At 49.1% G+C, this 15,608-nt stretch overlaps 2 protein-coding genes across 4 annotated transcripts in view; one reads left to right on the forward strand and one right to left on the reverse strand.

Annotated features, from left to right (window-relative positions):
- ACOX3 (acyl-CoA oxidase 3, pristanoyl) overlaps positions 1-15,608 on the reverse strand; it is a 54,262-nt gene that overhangs the window by 31,823 nt on the left and 6,831 nt on the right. For 2 of the 3 annotated variants that reach the window (XM_025436872.3, XM_025436871.3), the window contains exons 2-6: positions 8,734-8,891; positions 8,189-8,422; positions 7,233-7,307; positions 6,785-6,874; positions 3,786-3,929 (exon numbers count right to left, since the gene is read on the reverse strand). In XM_025436872.3, the coding sequence (XP_025292657.3) occupies positions 3,786-3,929; positions 6,785-6,874; positions 7,233-7,307; positions 8,189-8,422; positions 8,734-8,877 (687 nt within the window). In that variant the 5' untranslated portion in view covers positions 8,878-8,891. Of the gene's footprint in view, positions 1-3,785; positions 3,930-6,784; positions 6,875-7,232; positions 7,308-8,188; positions 8,423-8,733; positions 8,892-9,124; positions 9,266-15,608 lie in introns of those variants that run through there. The other variant, XM_025436874.3, reaches the window with a different exon arrangement.
- LOC112653070 (probable ATP-dependent RNA helicase DDX6) lies at positions 10,582-12,849 on the forward strand. Its single transcript, XM_035714148.2, is given in 2 exon segments — positions 10,582-10,997; positions 10,999-12,849. Coding segments are annotated over 2 exon segments (1,449 nt in total). The 5' UTR covers positions 10,582-10,898; the 3' UTR covers positions 12,349-12,849.

Consider the following 15,608-nt stretch of genomic DNA (forward strand, 5'->3'; position numbering starts at 1 on the left):
CTCACAGAAATGAAAAAGAACACAATTAAAAAACCCCGTGACTGAGCCCCAGGCTCCCTTCCTATATCTGTGAGGGGAAAGAGGGTAAACTGTGTCCCTCAAAAACGTGACCTTAAAGAGCCAGGGTTTTTGCAACTATAATTAAGCCAAGGATCTGCAGACAAGGTCCTCCCAGATCACCACAGTGGGCTCTAAATCCAATGACAAGTGTCCTCTAAGAGACAGGATGTAGCCCCAGCCCAGGGACCCGGCAGCCACCAGGGCTGGACAAGTGGACTGTCCCCTGGAGCCTGGGGGCGGGGAGCTGGCCACACTGATGTCAGAGATCCAGCCTCCCACTCTGTGGTGCCGTCTCACTGTGGCAGTGCCCGGTGACCAGCATGGGAGCCGAGGAGTCCTGCAGCCTCGAGGCCAGCAGGAAGGTCACCTTCAGGTTGTCACTGGACCAGGGCCATGACCACACACCCGTGCACATGCATGCTGGAGGAGACATGGCCTGACATTAGCCCCACAGATCTCTGCTCCCAAAGTGGGGAAGGAGCACTTACTCAGGCACTAGACGTAGCTAGCAAATGGTTCCTCACCATGGGAGCTCCACGCCAGGGATACAGGGCTGCACCCGAGAACACCAGTAGAGTCGTGACTCCCAACCGGGTGTGAGCCTGCACCGTCCCCTCCCGCTGGGGACAGGTGTCATGTCTGAGAGCATCCGGCTGTTCTGGCTGGAGGGCACCCTGGGCATGAGTGGGTGGAGCGCATCCCACTACATGGGGCTTGGCCCCATCACAAGAGGCTGACCCAGCCCAAACGTCCACTGCCCTGGCAAGAAACTCTGCTTTAAGGAAATATACTGAGTTCATGCTATTCGGAGTTTAGCTAACTGTGGAATCGCTTGCTTTTGTTGATTTTGGTGGAACAACCATCTGATTGGATTGAATGCCATGATAACAGTATTTCAGATAAAACAAAGGCTGAAGTCCACATGTAAATGCTCTTTCCCCTTCCTTGTCTATTTCAGTAAGGCCTGGTGAAGATTCAGATGTTAACTTTTCATAATGATTTGAAATTGAAAAAAGTTGGAAAGAAAGTACACACGGAGAGAAGACGCACTAAAAGAAAACTAGTTGGGGACGCCGGGGTGGCTCAGCCGTTAAGCGTCTACCTTTGGCTCAGGTTGTGATCCCAGGGTCTGGGATCAAGTCCCACATCAGGCGCCCTGCATGGAGCCTGCTTCTCCTTCTGCCCATGTCTCTGCCTCTCTCTGTGTGTCTCTCATGAATAAAAAAATAAAATCTTTAAAAAATATAAAAGAAAAGAAAAGAAAAAGAAAAGAAGTTGGTGCTTTTTGAGGAGCTGCACAGAAAAACAGCGCGGGGGCAAGGCCCAGTTCACATGGGAATCAATGGCCACACCGTCACCACAAATTCCACACTAACCTCCCCATCAAGGAAAGGGAGCAGACTAATGCCCAGAATGGAATTAGTTAAGGTCATACTGATCTCAAATTTGACCGTGTACATTTACAGTTTGTGAGGCCTGCCAACTGGACATAAGAAAACAAACCTGAGAAAAATCACACCCCTCCACCAGATGGCTACACCCTGTTGCATGCATCATAACTCTGAGTAGCTTAGTGATTCCCTGTTTCAGGCCCTCTTCCTTGATGGTGACAGGGAAGCACGGCACCCACAAGACCTCGCTAGGTGCACACGAGGCACACAGAAATGCTCCGCTGGATGGAGGGGTGACATGGTCCCGCCGGAGAGTCAGCAACAGCACGGCTCTCTGAAGTGAGGGCCGGGAAGCCTGAATGAAGCTGAATCCTAGCCCAATCCCCACAAGAGGCCCATCCAGGTACAAGTCTGTACTCAGAGCAGCATCACATGGAAGCCTGACATAATGACAAGTGATTTCTGGTCTGCATGCGGGGACTCGAATGTGAATCGAAAATAAGCACATGAGCAATGAGGAGAAAGGGACCCACTGGTCATCACTGAAATTAAAACCCTTTGTGTCTCAAAGGACACAAATGAGAAAATGCAAAGAAGACCTCTGGGACAAGAGAAAAATCATCTCTCGGATGAGGGGTGAGTCTCCAGGATGCACAAAGAGCTCTCAGAACTCAACAACCAGAAGATGAGCCACCCAGTCCAGAGAGGCACTGGACCAGCCACATGACGGGAGAACTGTGACTGTGACCGTGCCCTGCAATGCAAGAAGCCAAGCAAGAACCGGGGCCACAGGCCAGGGCTTGATCTATAACTGCCGGCTTCCCTCTCATGTGTCCTGCTGCCAGCCCAGGACCAACCTCTCAGAGCCAGCCTGCTCCCCTGAACAGGCTCGGTGACTGCCCCAGCCTCCCCAGGGACTGCGGCCAGCTCTGAGCAAACAACTTTGCCTTTCCCTTAGAAGGGGGGGAGCGGGACTATTTCCACAGGGCAAGGGACTTGAACAGGTGTTTCTCCAAAGAAAATACATACATGGCCAACTGGCACACGAAGAGCTCAACACCATTTGGGTTCTACGAAAATGCAAATCAAGACAGAACAAATACTAACACTGCCCATATGGGTGCTTGTTTAAAGAAAAAAAAAAAGGAAAATATATATTGGTGAGGGTCCAGAAGAACCCAGAGAATACAGAGTGGCGGGAACTGTGGGAAGTGGTACGGTGGTTCCTCAAAAAGTTAAACACAGCATGACCAGAGGACTCCACAAGTCCAGGCCCGGGCCGATGCCCCAAAGACCGAAAGAGTGTTTTAGCAGACACCTGCTCGTGAGCGTTCAGAGCACTGTTCACCACAGCCCAGAGATGAAAACAACCCGAACGTCCACCGACAGGCAAGTGGATATGCACATCGGGGTCCATCCATGCAATGGATTGATTATTCAGCCTCGGAAAGCAAGGAAGTTCTGGCAGCTGCTCTAGTACGAGTGGACCTCAAACCCACACTACAGAAAGAAGCCAGATGGGAGAGGTCATGCTGTTGGATCCCTTCCACATGAAATGTCAACAGGCAAACCTGTAGCCAGGGGCTGGGGAGGGGGAACAGGGAGCCAATGGGGGCATGGGGTGTTCTCCTCAACAGGAAAATGTTCTGGAACTCAGGACAGCCCTGGGGACACACCAGATGCCACTGAATTGTTCACTTCAAAGTGGTTAATTGTATGTTATATGGATATCACCTCAATCAGGGAAAAAAAACAAAACAAAAAAAAAGACGTGGCTGACTTCCTTCTCTCCTGAGAGCCTCTCACCAGAAAGGTCTTAACAAAAATGCCAGAATAGGGTCTGGGTATGGGGAAGCGGGGCTCCCACTCAGTATCCAGTCGCCAAGACAGAAAGGCCTTAGACAAACTTCCGGAAGCTCGGCTTCAGGGACACCGCAGCCGCCCTGGGCAGGCGGGACACGGGCCCCAGTAGGAAGGCAGGAAGCCCTGGCCCAGCCATTGGTACCAGGTGTCCTCTTGGTGGTAGCTTCCTGCTCATGACCGGGGAACAGGCTACCTCAAGGCCCCCAAGATGGACTTCATGTCTTAGACCTGCCAGCTCAGAACCATAGGAGGGTGTGGCTGGGAAGCCCAGGATTGTGACAAGTGTCTGAAAACTTGGCGCCATGGTCACCAGAGGGATGGAAAGACTATCCCTCGAGTGATGGTGGGTCTAGACCAGGGTTGATTGACCCCAGCAGCCCTTACTCCTGGGGCTGGATGATGCCCTCTTGAGGGCAGGCGGGTGGGGTGTCCTGTGCTCAGAGGATGCTGCCCAGCCGAGAGCCACCTCACCTGTACCACAAAGGGGTGCAGGCCGTGGCACTGGCCCTCCGGTGTGTACAGCTGAGCGAACACCACAGCGTGGGTAGCAGTCTTGCCCATATTGCCCACCCAGAATTTGGCAGCTTCAAAATCAGGGGAGTGTATGATGAATTCCTGCACAAGAGAGAAAAAAATTAAAGTTATAATCAAAGTTATAATTAACAACTGAAACACACGCATAATTCCTTTCCCTTTTGGATCTATCCAACATTTTCTGTTGAAAATTCCCGTGGAAGACTCTAAGTGGATGAACGGCTGGCTCCTGTCTGTTGCAGGGAGCCCTGGTTTTAAACACAGCATACCCTTGTGTCCCATGACTTAACAAAGACACATCCATGGAAAACTAGGACTCATGTCAGACAATAAAATATGCACCCTGGGGTGCCTGGGTGGCTCAGTCGACGCAGCATCTGCCTTCAGCTCAGGTCGTGATCTCGGGGTCCTGGGATCAAGCCCTGCTCAGTGGGGAGCCTGCTTCTCTCCCTCTCCCTCTGCCCCTGCTCATGCTTACATGTGCTTGCTCTCTCTCTCTGAAATAAATAAAATCTAAAAAAAAAAAAAAAATCACCAACTATTCTAGCAGCTGGCCAGTGCCCAGGTACTGCTTACTGTGATGCCTCACCTCCTCGGGGTGCCATCCCTGGCCACAGCCCTTGAGTGGAGCCCCTCCTCTGTGCTCCTACTGTTTCTCTTTCCATGGCCTCCCCGCAACTACAACCTCCATAAGGGCCACATGACCAGGAGCACAATGCAGACACTTGACACGTTGAGGTGAATGAACATGGGTTAAGGGATGGGCCGGGAGGCTGGTTCAGTGAGGCAGGAGATGAGCAGAAGAGCAATGAGGGGGTGGGCCAGGGGCCTTGGAGGGCCTAGGGATAAGGTGGGGTGGTGGTGGGGCGCTTGGTAACCAGACAGAGCCACCGTCTGACCATGAGTCACCTGCTGCGTACATTGCAGGCCAGTGCGGGCAAATGCTGTGCAGGTTTCCTTCTCCCTGAAGGAGGTAATGTCCTCACACAGCCTGGGGGTGTGTACAGGGTTACCAGCTCCAGGTGCCCGGGTGACTACCTAACAGATGCTGAAACCCCACAAAAGAAAAGTAGGGGCAGGGGTAGGCCTACCGGTCCTGCCTCCTGCTCACCACCCTGTGGCACCGATGCCTACCGCAGCCCTCAACCAGCTGCCGCACAGGGCAGCGACTCCTCCACCAGACACCTGTTCTCGGCAGGAGTCGCTGAGCAGCAGGCTGCCTCACAGCCATGGCACTGCCACTCTCTGTGCCCATGTCTGCCCACAGCCTTCACGCGGTCTCAGCCTGTCACACCTGCAGATGTCCTCCCTGCGTGTGGCACACTGAGCCCACTCCCTTGACGTCTCCACAGTCCCCGGTGCACCTGACTTCTCCTTGCTAGTGTCCGTTCATGTCTTCCCCAAGCACATGTGAGTCCCTAGAGCAGAGATCTCTCTGTTGCACTCACTGCTAGGTGCCCGGTCTCCAACAGCAGGGCCAGGCACATACGAGGTGCTCAACAATAGCTGTCGTCTACACGGATGCCTAACCTGTGGCCCACAAAGGGCTCTGGGCTGCCAATCCCTCCAGCTCTGACGTTACGCTCTGATCTTCACTGAGGTGCAGATGCCAACAAGCAGCGGATCAGAACCAGGCTGCTCCATGGATGCCACACTTCACCCTGCCTCCCCACTTAGCACTGGGAGCCCACAGTGCCAGCGTGCAGAGCACAAAGACAAGGCCAGGCCAGGCCAGAAAAACCAGGGTTCAGATAAAGGCATCTGGTTGCTGGAAAGCCAAATAAAACCCCAAGAGGGCCATGGGCGATCTCTCCACTCTATTCTGGTGTGGAGAGCTATTGGCACTGTGCCATGACCACTGCTCCCTTGGCCCTGCCCTGCCCTGCTGGGGGCTCCCCTTAGGTCTATGGCTCTGTGCACCTGCAGGCAGCACCGACGTACGCGGTGCACACTCAGCCCACATTGCTGAAGAATGAATGAGTTATGAGTGAATACACAGCACAGGGCTTATACTTTCTGTTACAGACTCTTCCAAACACGCTACCAACAAGAGGAAGGCAGAGGGTTCCTAAGACACCAGACCAGGTGTAGAAAGAGCAGTGGAGGGTGTGGTCTTCAGAGAAGTGGAGTGGTCCGGCACAGGCACAGAGGGCATGGAGAGAGGAGGCTGCCCTGACCTGTGCACCTCATCCTCTCCCAGCCCTGCCTTCCCCTGCAGCATTGACCACCCAATAAATCATGACTCCACTAGCTGACATCTGTGTACCCCTACTGGAGCCTAGAATGTCTGCTCCCCAAGAGCAAGGACACAGACCTGAGCGCCCATGGCTAAGACCATCACCCTCATGGGGCAGCACTCCACAGATGTGCTGGCGCAATGCACAAGGCACAAGGCAGCAGCCATCAGTGCACACCAGTGTGTGCCATCGGGTGCAGCAAGGCGGTGCACTCTGAGGGACCAGATGTCAGGGCAGGAGAAGACAGAGCAGGCCCCTGGCTGGCAGAGCCTGGTCTCAGATGGGGACCAGGCAGCTAGAAGGGACCAGGGTCAAGGGTCAATCTTCGACAGAGCGAGAGTGCATGTGTGTGTGCACAGGCAGGGGGAGGGGCCTAGGGAGAGGGGGAAGCAGACTCCCCAACACGGGGCTCAATCCCAGGACCCTGAGATCATGACCCGAGCCAAAAGCAGATGCTTAACTCACTGAGCCACCCAGGTGCCCCGCACTGAGCAGCTTGAACCGTTTACAAACCCAACACCAACAGGCTGCCTGGTGAACCAAGAAATAAACCCTTTATGTCCCAAGCTGCCACTTTGCAGGGTGATGATCTCAGTGTGCATGTGAAAAGCACACGTGCACAAGGACGGGTTTCTGAGCATTGGGACAGCACCTTACACATCCTTGAAGCCCAGAGGCCAATGGGAACATAACAAGTACCTGGGTAATGGGGTCATAGTGGGCCGTTGTTCGGATGGCCTTGGCATTACTCCCATGGCTGAGTTCGGTCACGGCAAAACATCCAAAAATCTAATATGGAAGCACAAAATGGGGTAAGGCAAGAAAGCTCTTTCTGCGCACCCCTGGAGGGGCCCCACCACCATCCTTCTGGAAGGACTAAACTATAGGCCAAAGCATCAACTCCCCCCACACACAACCAGCTGGGGTCTTACGGGGTCATGGGGCCATGCTGGACACCACGGCCCTGGCCTCTGGGAACAGTGAAAACTGAAGGCTTCGCTTTGAGAGCCACAAGCTAAACCCACCAAGTGCTGGGGATTCGGGACAGCATGCTGGGGAATACACAGCCCCCAGGAGCCCCCTTCTGCTCCCCGAGGTGCACGGGGAGAGAGTGCAGGCACACAGGTCACTGTAGCTCTCGTCTCACCTCCATGTTGAAGATCTTTGGAAGGTACTTTAAATGTCTTTCAGAACCCAAGTTGTATATTGCTAATCCAAAAGTCTGAAAATACAAAATCAGCATGCAAACAGGTGAAGTTAAAAGAGTCCTGCTCTTCTGCACTCTGGGAGTGGGAGTGGCAAGTACTGTAACGTCCACAGGGGGCTGAGACCCGGGTCCCTGGGCTCAAGCAGCTCGTGTAAGTCAAGGGCAAGCACCTCCCGCTAAAGATGCCCCAGGGAAGTCCCGACCAGCCAGATGGGCAGAGACAGGAGCAGAGGGGGAGCAGAGGGAACGAGGGTGCAGGACAGGGGGCAAGCTCTGCTTTCCATCAGAGCCCCATGGTGGGCCACAGGTGTGCCAAGGCCACAGACACGTCCTCACCTCTGCCCGTGTACCAGCAATGGGAGCCCTGGCATCTCCTCTGACCTGCTTTCCCTTCCCTGCTGGTTTTTGCTTTTTTTGTCAGGTTTTTTTGGGGCATTGGGGGGATGGGGGTTGGTATAAAGAAGTCCTAAGCTCCTCTTCTTATAGGGCTTTAACTTGCACTGTATTCTCATCAAGGCCTCATGTGCACAAACTTGCATGTACAGCTGAGAAAGGCAGGACCTCTCCCTAAAGCATCATGGGATCTGCCCACACATTCTAATCTCCATTCTGGCTTCCCACACAATTTTTTAGAAATCTCTTAAGATATGTGCTGCCAAAGTGAGCGCTAGAAATCTCTTAAAAGAAACATTTCCCCAAATGCTCGCGTCCCCACGAACCTCCACAAGCCAGCAAACACTGGCGCGCCAGCAACCACCACACCCCGTGGGCACCGTCTACATCTCATGAGGACCTGCTCTCTCAGTGCTCTTCCTCCTGCTTGGGCCTGGGGCGGCTTTGCATGAGGCAGAAAAGGCATGCTCCCCACCCCCCACCCCTCCTCGCCACCCACTTACCACCATATTCAGCAAGAGCCTGATAGCCAGGGACCAGTCATACATGCCCAGGCAGTTGGTGAACACCTGAAACCACAGAGGGTTCGCTACCATGTCCTCCAAGGGGAGGAGGTTGTACTCTATGATTCGCTTGCAGCGGAGGAAGCTCAGCTCCCGGTACCTATCCAAAGAGATATCTTCCTCGTGGGAACGAGCGAAGAGTGGGTCATTCTCCAAAGTCGAGAAGATGGTTTTCTGGAAATGCAGGAGACAGGGAGTGGGCCACTCAGAGGCCAGTGACAGATGCTCACTAGGCTCTTACTATGGTTTTCTCAAGGCTGCTGGCTGTGTGGGACACGGTCTGACTCAGAACCCAGGGGCAGATGAAAGTCCTCCTATGCTCCTTCTTGGAGCTGCAATGAGGCTCGCTTGGCGGGCTCATGGGACACAGGCCATGCCGGGGACTAGCTGGGGTCTTCAGAGGCCAGATGGCCCACCTGTGCCCGTGAGCTGGATGCCCAGCACACCCTCGGGGGTCAGCCTGGCCCACTGCCCACACGTCTCACCTTCAGGCGGAGCACGTCTTCGCCTTCCAAGAACAGCACCAGCTCCTTCCAGCAGAAGGAGGCTCGGGCGCGGTAGGCCTGTAGGGGCCCCCTGGGGAGATCCAGCAGCAAGGCATCTGCACCGCCTTCCAATGGGGACGCCATCACTGGGTGTCAGCCTGCAGGACACAGATGACCTGAGCCAGTGAGCGAGTGCACCGTGTGACAAGTAGGAGAAAAGCAGACTCCCAAAGTGCCGGCCAAAGAGAATTGTCATACAAGACCTCACGTCTACCTTCCCTAAAGACAAGGTAAGGAGACATCTGAGAGCAGAGGCTCCATGCTTCCATCCGGCCCAACAACACCTCACCCTCTCTGGACCACCAGACCACTCCCCAAGGCCCAGCCAAACCTTATGGCCCAGGAAGCCTCCCTCTGGAGTCCAGTCAATGCTGGCTGGTCCACTCTGACAACACAGGACAGGACCAAAAGTCCCCTTCCAGCCTGCCTGGGCATCAGACAGGAGCCTCTGAACACGGACTTTTGTCCTGAACTCTCTTGACAAACAGACATCTGGCTTCCCACCAATAAGCCAGGCCTCCTGAGGCCCAGCCTTCTTGACCAAAGAATGATTCTGGAAATTTCTGAAAGGAATGGTTCCTGTCCACACTGCCCTGGCTCTCAAGGCACAGGATAGGAGGGGCCTGTGAACCTAGACTTAGGGGAGTGGCAAGAAGGAGAGTAGGGTCCCAGGCGTGGACCTCCAGCTGAGTCTTCAAGGCCTCTGGGCACCGGAGTACGGTTGCTCAATACTGCTAATAAGTAATAGGGACTTGATCTCTTGACAAAAAAACTTCTATGCTTCTGGGGGGGGGGGAGGTGCAGAGGCACCTGTGTGAGCACCCACATGGTTATGGCAGGGACTGTGCCCTCTGACCCCATCTCTTCTAGAACCAAAGGCATCCTGAGAAAGTGAGGCTACAGACCAACATCCCATATGAACACAGGTGCACAAGTCCTCAATGAGTCCTGCAGACCAAATCCAGTCACCCCCCATGACAAGGGACGTGGGCCCCAGGAAACTATGGGCAGCTCAACATGTAAAAGTCAGTTAGGGGCACCTACATGGTGCCGTCAGTTGAGCGACTCTTGATTTCAGCTCAGGTCATGATCTCAGGGTCGTGGGACTAAGCCCCACGTTGGGCTCCAGGCTGGGCACAGATTCTGCTTGGGATTCTCTCCCTCTACTCCTCCCTACCTTTCTCTCTCTCTCTCCCCCTCTCTCTCTCCCCATCCCAGAAAAATAGAAAGAAAGAAAGAAAGAAAGAAAGAAAGAAAGAAAGAAAGATCAATGTAATATGCCATGCCAACAGAATGAAAGACAAAAATACATGATCGTGTCAATGGATGCAGAAAAAGCACCCAAAACAAAATCCCATGCCCTTTCATGAAAGAAATTCTGAACAAACTGGGAGCAGGAGGGAACACCCTGCACCTGATAAAGGGTGTTCCCCTATGAGATGTCCACAGCTATCTTCGTCCATTAATATGGAAGACTCAATGCCTTCCCCTGAACATCAGGAATAAGACAAGTGTGTCTACTCGGCCTCTTCTCATCAACATGCTCCTGGATGCTCCAGCCAATGCAGTTATGTGAGAATATGAAATCAATGCATCCTGATTAGAAACCTATCCCTTATCTGCTGGTGATGTGATTAAGTATATAGAAAATCCTAAGGAATTCACTAAAAATATAAGTTCACTAAATTTACTAAAAGAATAAGTTAGTTTGGCCAGTTCTTTGGGTACAAAATCAATATGCAAAACTCTACTGAATTTCGTTTTTTTAAAAAAAGGATTTTAGGAGTCAACAATAAAGGACCGAGGGTGCCGAGCGGGAGTGGCCTCGGCGATTGAAGTGAGTGAATTCAGATATATAATTCAACCTTGTTAGAGGGCTATTTAAAAAATAAAAAGTTGATTCGGTGCATGAGAGCAAGTTACTGCTGCATACCGTTCAGAGACTTACAGGTGCTTGCCTGCATTGCAATAAAGGACTCATATATTGAGCAAGACTTATATTTATCTCTTCGTTTTGGAGAGCCTAATAAACTGTTATTACAGTTTCTCTACTGACTTTCAAAAGTTTTGAAGTTTGAAAGAGACATCTTTACAATTAATACAGCATGAGCACGGCCAGAACAGAGAACCCTGTTATAATGGGTCTTTCCAGTCAAAATGGTCAGCTGAGGGGCCCTGTGAAGCCCAGTGGTAGCCCCGGAGGACGGGGGCACACAGACACAGCAACAGATGAACCAGCTGAAAAATACCAACACAATCAATAATGGCACTCAGCAGCAAGCACAGAGTATGACCACCACTATTAAACCTGGTGATGACTGGAAAAAGACTTTAAAACTCCCTCCAAAGGATCTAAGAATCAAAACTTCGGATGTGACCTCCACAAAAGGAAATGAGTTTGAAGATTACTGTTTGAAATGGGAGTTACTGATGGGAATTTTTGAAATGGGCTGGGAAAAGCCATCTCCTATTCAGGAGGAGAGCATTCCCATTGCTTTATCTGGTAGGGATATCTTAGCTAGAGCAAAAAATGGAACAGGCAAGAGCGGTGCCTACCTCATTCCCTTACTTGAACGGCTAGACCTGAAGAAGGACAATATACAAGCAATGGTGATTGTTCCCACTAGAGAACTTGCTCTACAGGTCAGTCAAATTTGCATCCAGGTCAGCAAGCACATGGGAGGGGCCAAAGTGATGGCAACCACAGGAGGAACCAATTTACGGGATGACATAATGAGGCTTGATGACACAGTGCACGTGGTGATAGCTACCCCTGGAAGAATCCTGGATGTTATCAAGAAAGGAGCAGCAAAAGTTGATCATGTCCAGATGATAGTATTGGATGAGGCAGATAAGTTGCTTTCACAGGATTTTGTGCAGATAATGGAGGATATTATTCTCACGCTACCTAAAAACAGACAGATTTTATTATATTCTGCTACTTTCCCTCTTAGTGTACAGAAGTTCATGAATTCCCATTTGCGGAAACCCTGTGAGATTAACCTGATGGAGGAACTAACTTTGAAGGGAGTAACCCAGTACTACGCCTATGTAACTGAGCGCCAAAAAGTACTCTGCCTCAACACACTTTTTTCCAGGCTTCAGATAAACCAGTCGATCATTTTCTGTAACTCCTCTCAGCGAGTTGAATTGCTAGCCAAGATTTCTCTACTGGGTTATTCTTGCTTCTATATCCATGCTAAAATGAGGCAGGAACATCGAAATCGTGTATTTCATGATTTCCGAAATGGCTTATGCCGCAATCTTGTTTGCACTGATTTGTTTCCCCGAGGTATTGATATACAAGCTGTGAATGTGGTAATAAACTTTGACTTCCCAAAGCTGTTAGAGACCTATCTCCATCGTATTGGAAGATCAGGTCGCTTTGGTCATCTTGGCTTAGCCATCAACTTGATCACATATGATGATCGCTTCAACCTGAAAAATATTGAGGAGCAGCTGGGAACAGAAATTAAACCGATCCCAAGCAACATTGACAAGAGCCTGTATGAGGCAGAATACCACAGCGAGCCCGTGGAGGACGAGAAGCCCTAACAAGCATGCTTTCACAAACTACAGAGGGCTCGTTTGGATCTGTGACACATCGTTTGGGGGGGATGCTCTTCTCTTTGTGGCTTTTTCATCTTCTTTTATTTTGGAACTATGAAGACTTAAAAGAGCTCAGACATTTTTTTCTTTTTTTTAACTGGTGAAGAGAAAAAGCTGAAAAGAAGGAATTTACCTTTTTTGTTCCACTTGTTTGCACTGTGTGCTGACTGAACATTAGTTGCACTAACTGCTGGTTTTAAAAAAATGTTTTCTGGGGAAGGGGGACAAGGAAGGAGGAGAAAGAAGAGAAGGGGAGAAACCCTAAAAAGAGAAGAATCTTGATGAACACACAAGCTTGTCTACAATTTCAGAATTCTCCAACAGCTGACTCTTGAGTGCATTTCAACTTCTCCCTAATTACTCATCCGTTTTTTAAGCCTGAAGAGCTTATTACTTATTTGTGCGAAGTGCCTTATGCTATGAGACCATTCAGAATATCATCTTTTAGACGCAGCCCAAGAAATCAACAATAGTTCTTTCCTTTTTTAATTTTTTTTCCTTCCTATCTTTTTTAAAATTTTTGTCTTTTCATTTTGATTTCAAGTTGGAGTCTCTCTCTTCCCTTTATACCCGATACTCAAGCCCAGGGCTGGAAGATGACACGTATTAGTAATGTTAAACACCATTCTCTTTTTCTTTATGTGGAGGAGTTGATATGCAACTGCAGTTCATCCGCACTGTAAATACATGTATTTAAAAAAACAAAACAAAACAAAACAAAACAAAACAAAACACAATCCCAAGTAAAAATATCTTCCGGGCTGAGTAGATTACAACATCATCGCTCCCAAAGGAAAGAGCAGTCTATCATTGCAGGAGCCATATGACAAGCCTTTGTGCTCTATAGCAGAACACTAAAGACTGGTTTACATACGCTTCCATTAGCAGTTATGGCACTTGATGTGTAGACATGTCAGAGCCTTGACCCTCTTTCCTCTGTGGCAAAGCGTGTCCCATAGAAAATTGGGTGTGTATACTTGTATAAACTTTGTAAATAAGTTTTTTTCTGGGTTATATATATATATATATATATATATATATATATATATATCTTTTTTTTGGATGAAGGTTGCTGGGATTAAGGGGATTAGAATGATTATGGGAGCAGCTAAAGATGAGAGGGGCTCAGTTTTCCGCAACACTAAATTCTAAAAAGTACTTTGGCCTCTTTAGTAGAGAGAGCAGACCTCTGTGGTGACCCTGTGTTGGAAGAGGGACCTGGAAGTCTGGGATTTATTGTTTGCTGCCACACTGTATCATCTAATACCTTTGGAGAACACCTGCCAGAGAGAGCAAAGAAACTTCAGAAACCTATAACTCAAGATGTTATTTTTGAGAAGCTCTCTCTGATTTTGCTTCTCCCTCCCCTTTTAAAGAAAGTTTGAGGAACTTTTCAAGCTCAGCAAAAGGGGACAAAGATTAATCTCCCTTGCAGTGTGGAAATTCAGTTGTGTGGCAGTGTCTGAGCAGTATATGTACGAAGCATGGATTTTGCATTTCAGAACATTAGCCAGTACCAGCTTTGGTAATGTTAGCAGTTCTGGAGCTTACTTTCTGTGGATCACTTCCTGTACTGTGTAAGTGTGTTGCCCTCTGCCCACCTTGATACATAAACTTGCAGGAATGGGCAACTCCTGAGAGCTGTTAACTTTCATGCTAAAGAAAGCTGCTTGCCATCCTCTTGCTTTGTGACAAGAATTATCTGTCATTTTGCATTGTAAATTGCTGGCAAATGCTTTACAGTCAATAGTGTTGCTTTAAATTGTGCCCCTCCCAACATGCTTGATGTTTGGCCTGATCTCCAGGCAAAAGGAGTGAGATGAATCAAAACCAGTGAACTTTTTTTTTTTTTAATGTTTTTAATTCCCTTTTAACCCAGTGTACTAGGTCAATCAGGAGGCATCTAGGGTTTAAAAAAAAAAAAGCAAAAAATAAAATGAAAAAAATTTGTTTCCTATATTCCATTTTTTCGAAACCCTAAAATATTACAAGTCCTGCATATGCTTTCGTGCTTAATTCGTGGCTAAAAAAATCAATTATTCAAAGTTGCTTTTTTTTTTGACTCTTGCATAGTTCTAAGCAAAACTATTTTGTGACTCACCCAAAACTCCTTAGGATCAAAATCCTACAGATGCCTCCTGATCAGACATAGCCCTAACTCCTTAAAAAATCTGTAGCAAGAGCTGCACAGTACAAACCCAAAAAGAATAAGCTCATTTATTTAGTATCCAAGCTATGTTCTATCCAGCCAATGTTGGTTACTAAATACAAGCCCTAATTAAGAAAATAACTCTTTTCCAGGGAGGGGTGGGGGGGAGGGAATTTAGAAGGCATCAACTTTTGACCAAAAATATCTTGCCCTTGTACTGATGCAGCTCTTTCTTCCCCACCTCTGGCGAGATAAGAGGGATCATTCATTATAGAAGAAAAGCAAGAAAGGCTTGTAAATGCAATTTGATATCTCGCTAGAGAGTGTAGGTGACAAAAACAGCGCAGTCTCGTTTGCTATCCTCAGACTGTGCCCGGTGCCACATGCCTGTGGGTCCCTCTTAAAGCACAGACTTAATTGAAAGTATTACTGAAGTATAGCCTCTGGTGAGGAGTGGCACTTAAACTATCTGGGACACCACTATTGGACACAGTTCTGTAGAGGCAGCTGTCCAGTTTTGGTGCTGGACTCTTGAATAGGAATTATTAAATGGAAAGATGCTCTAAGGACTAGGTCAAGGCCTAGTCTTTTTTTTTTTTTTTCTTTTTTTTAAGTCCCCCCTCACTATAAGAAGCATTGTTATTAGAAATTGTTTTTGTCTTCTTTCCACTATTGGGTGTCTGTTTTCAGTAATGGTAATATTTTTTCCGGTGATTCATTTGGATGAAACTGTTCCCTATTTTTAATATTTAAATTATGTCCAACTCACAGGTTTTGCCTGTGGTTGTAGTTGTGTAATGGGTTATGGACTGTTACACACCTTGCTGCCTCTGGGCCTGTGTTTTGTTTTTCTCTTCCCATACATTCCAACGGAGAAACTTCTTGTCTTTCCCTTGGGAACAGAATAATCTAAGGGAGAAGCAAATCTAAATATATTTCTCAATTATTTTCACGTTGGCCCCACCATCATAATATGGGTGGGCCCCAATGGCTAGGGGGCGGGGGGAGGAATTGGTTATCAGTATTTGTTTTCAGAATGAGATGGAAGCATCTTTCC

Source organism: Canis lupus, chromosome 3 (assembly GCF_003254725.2).
Source record: "Canis lupus dingo isolate Sandy chromosome 3, ASM325472v2, whole genome shotgun sequence".
NCBI lineage: Eukaryota > Metazoa > Chordata > Mammalia > Carnivora > Canidae > Canis > Canis lupus.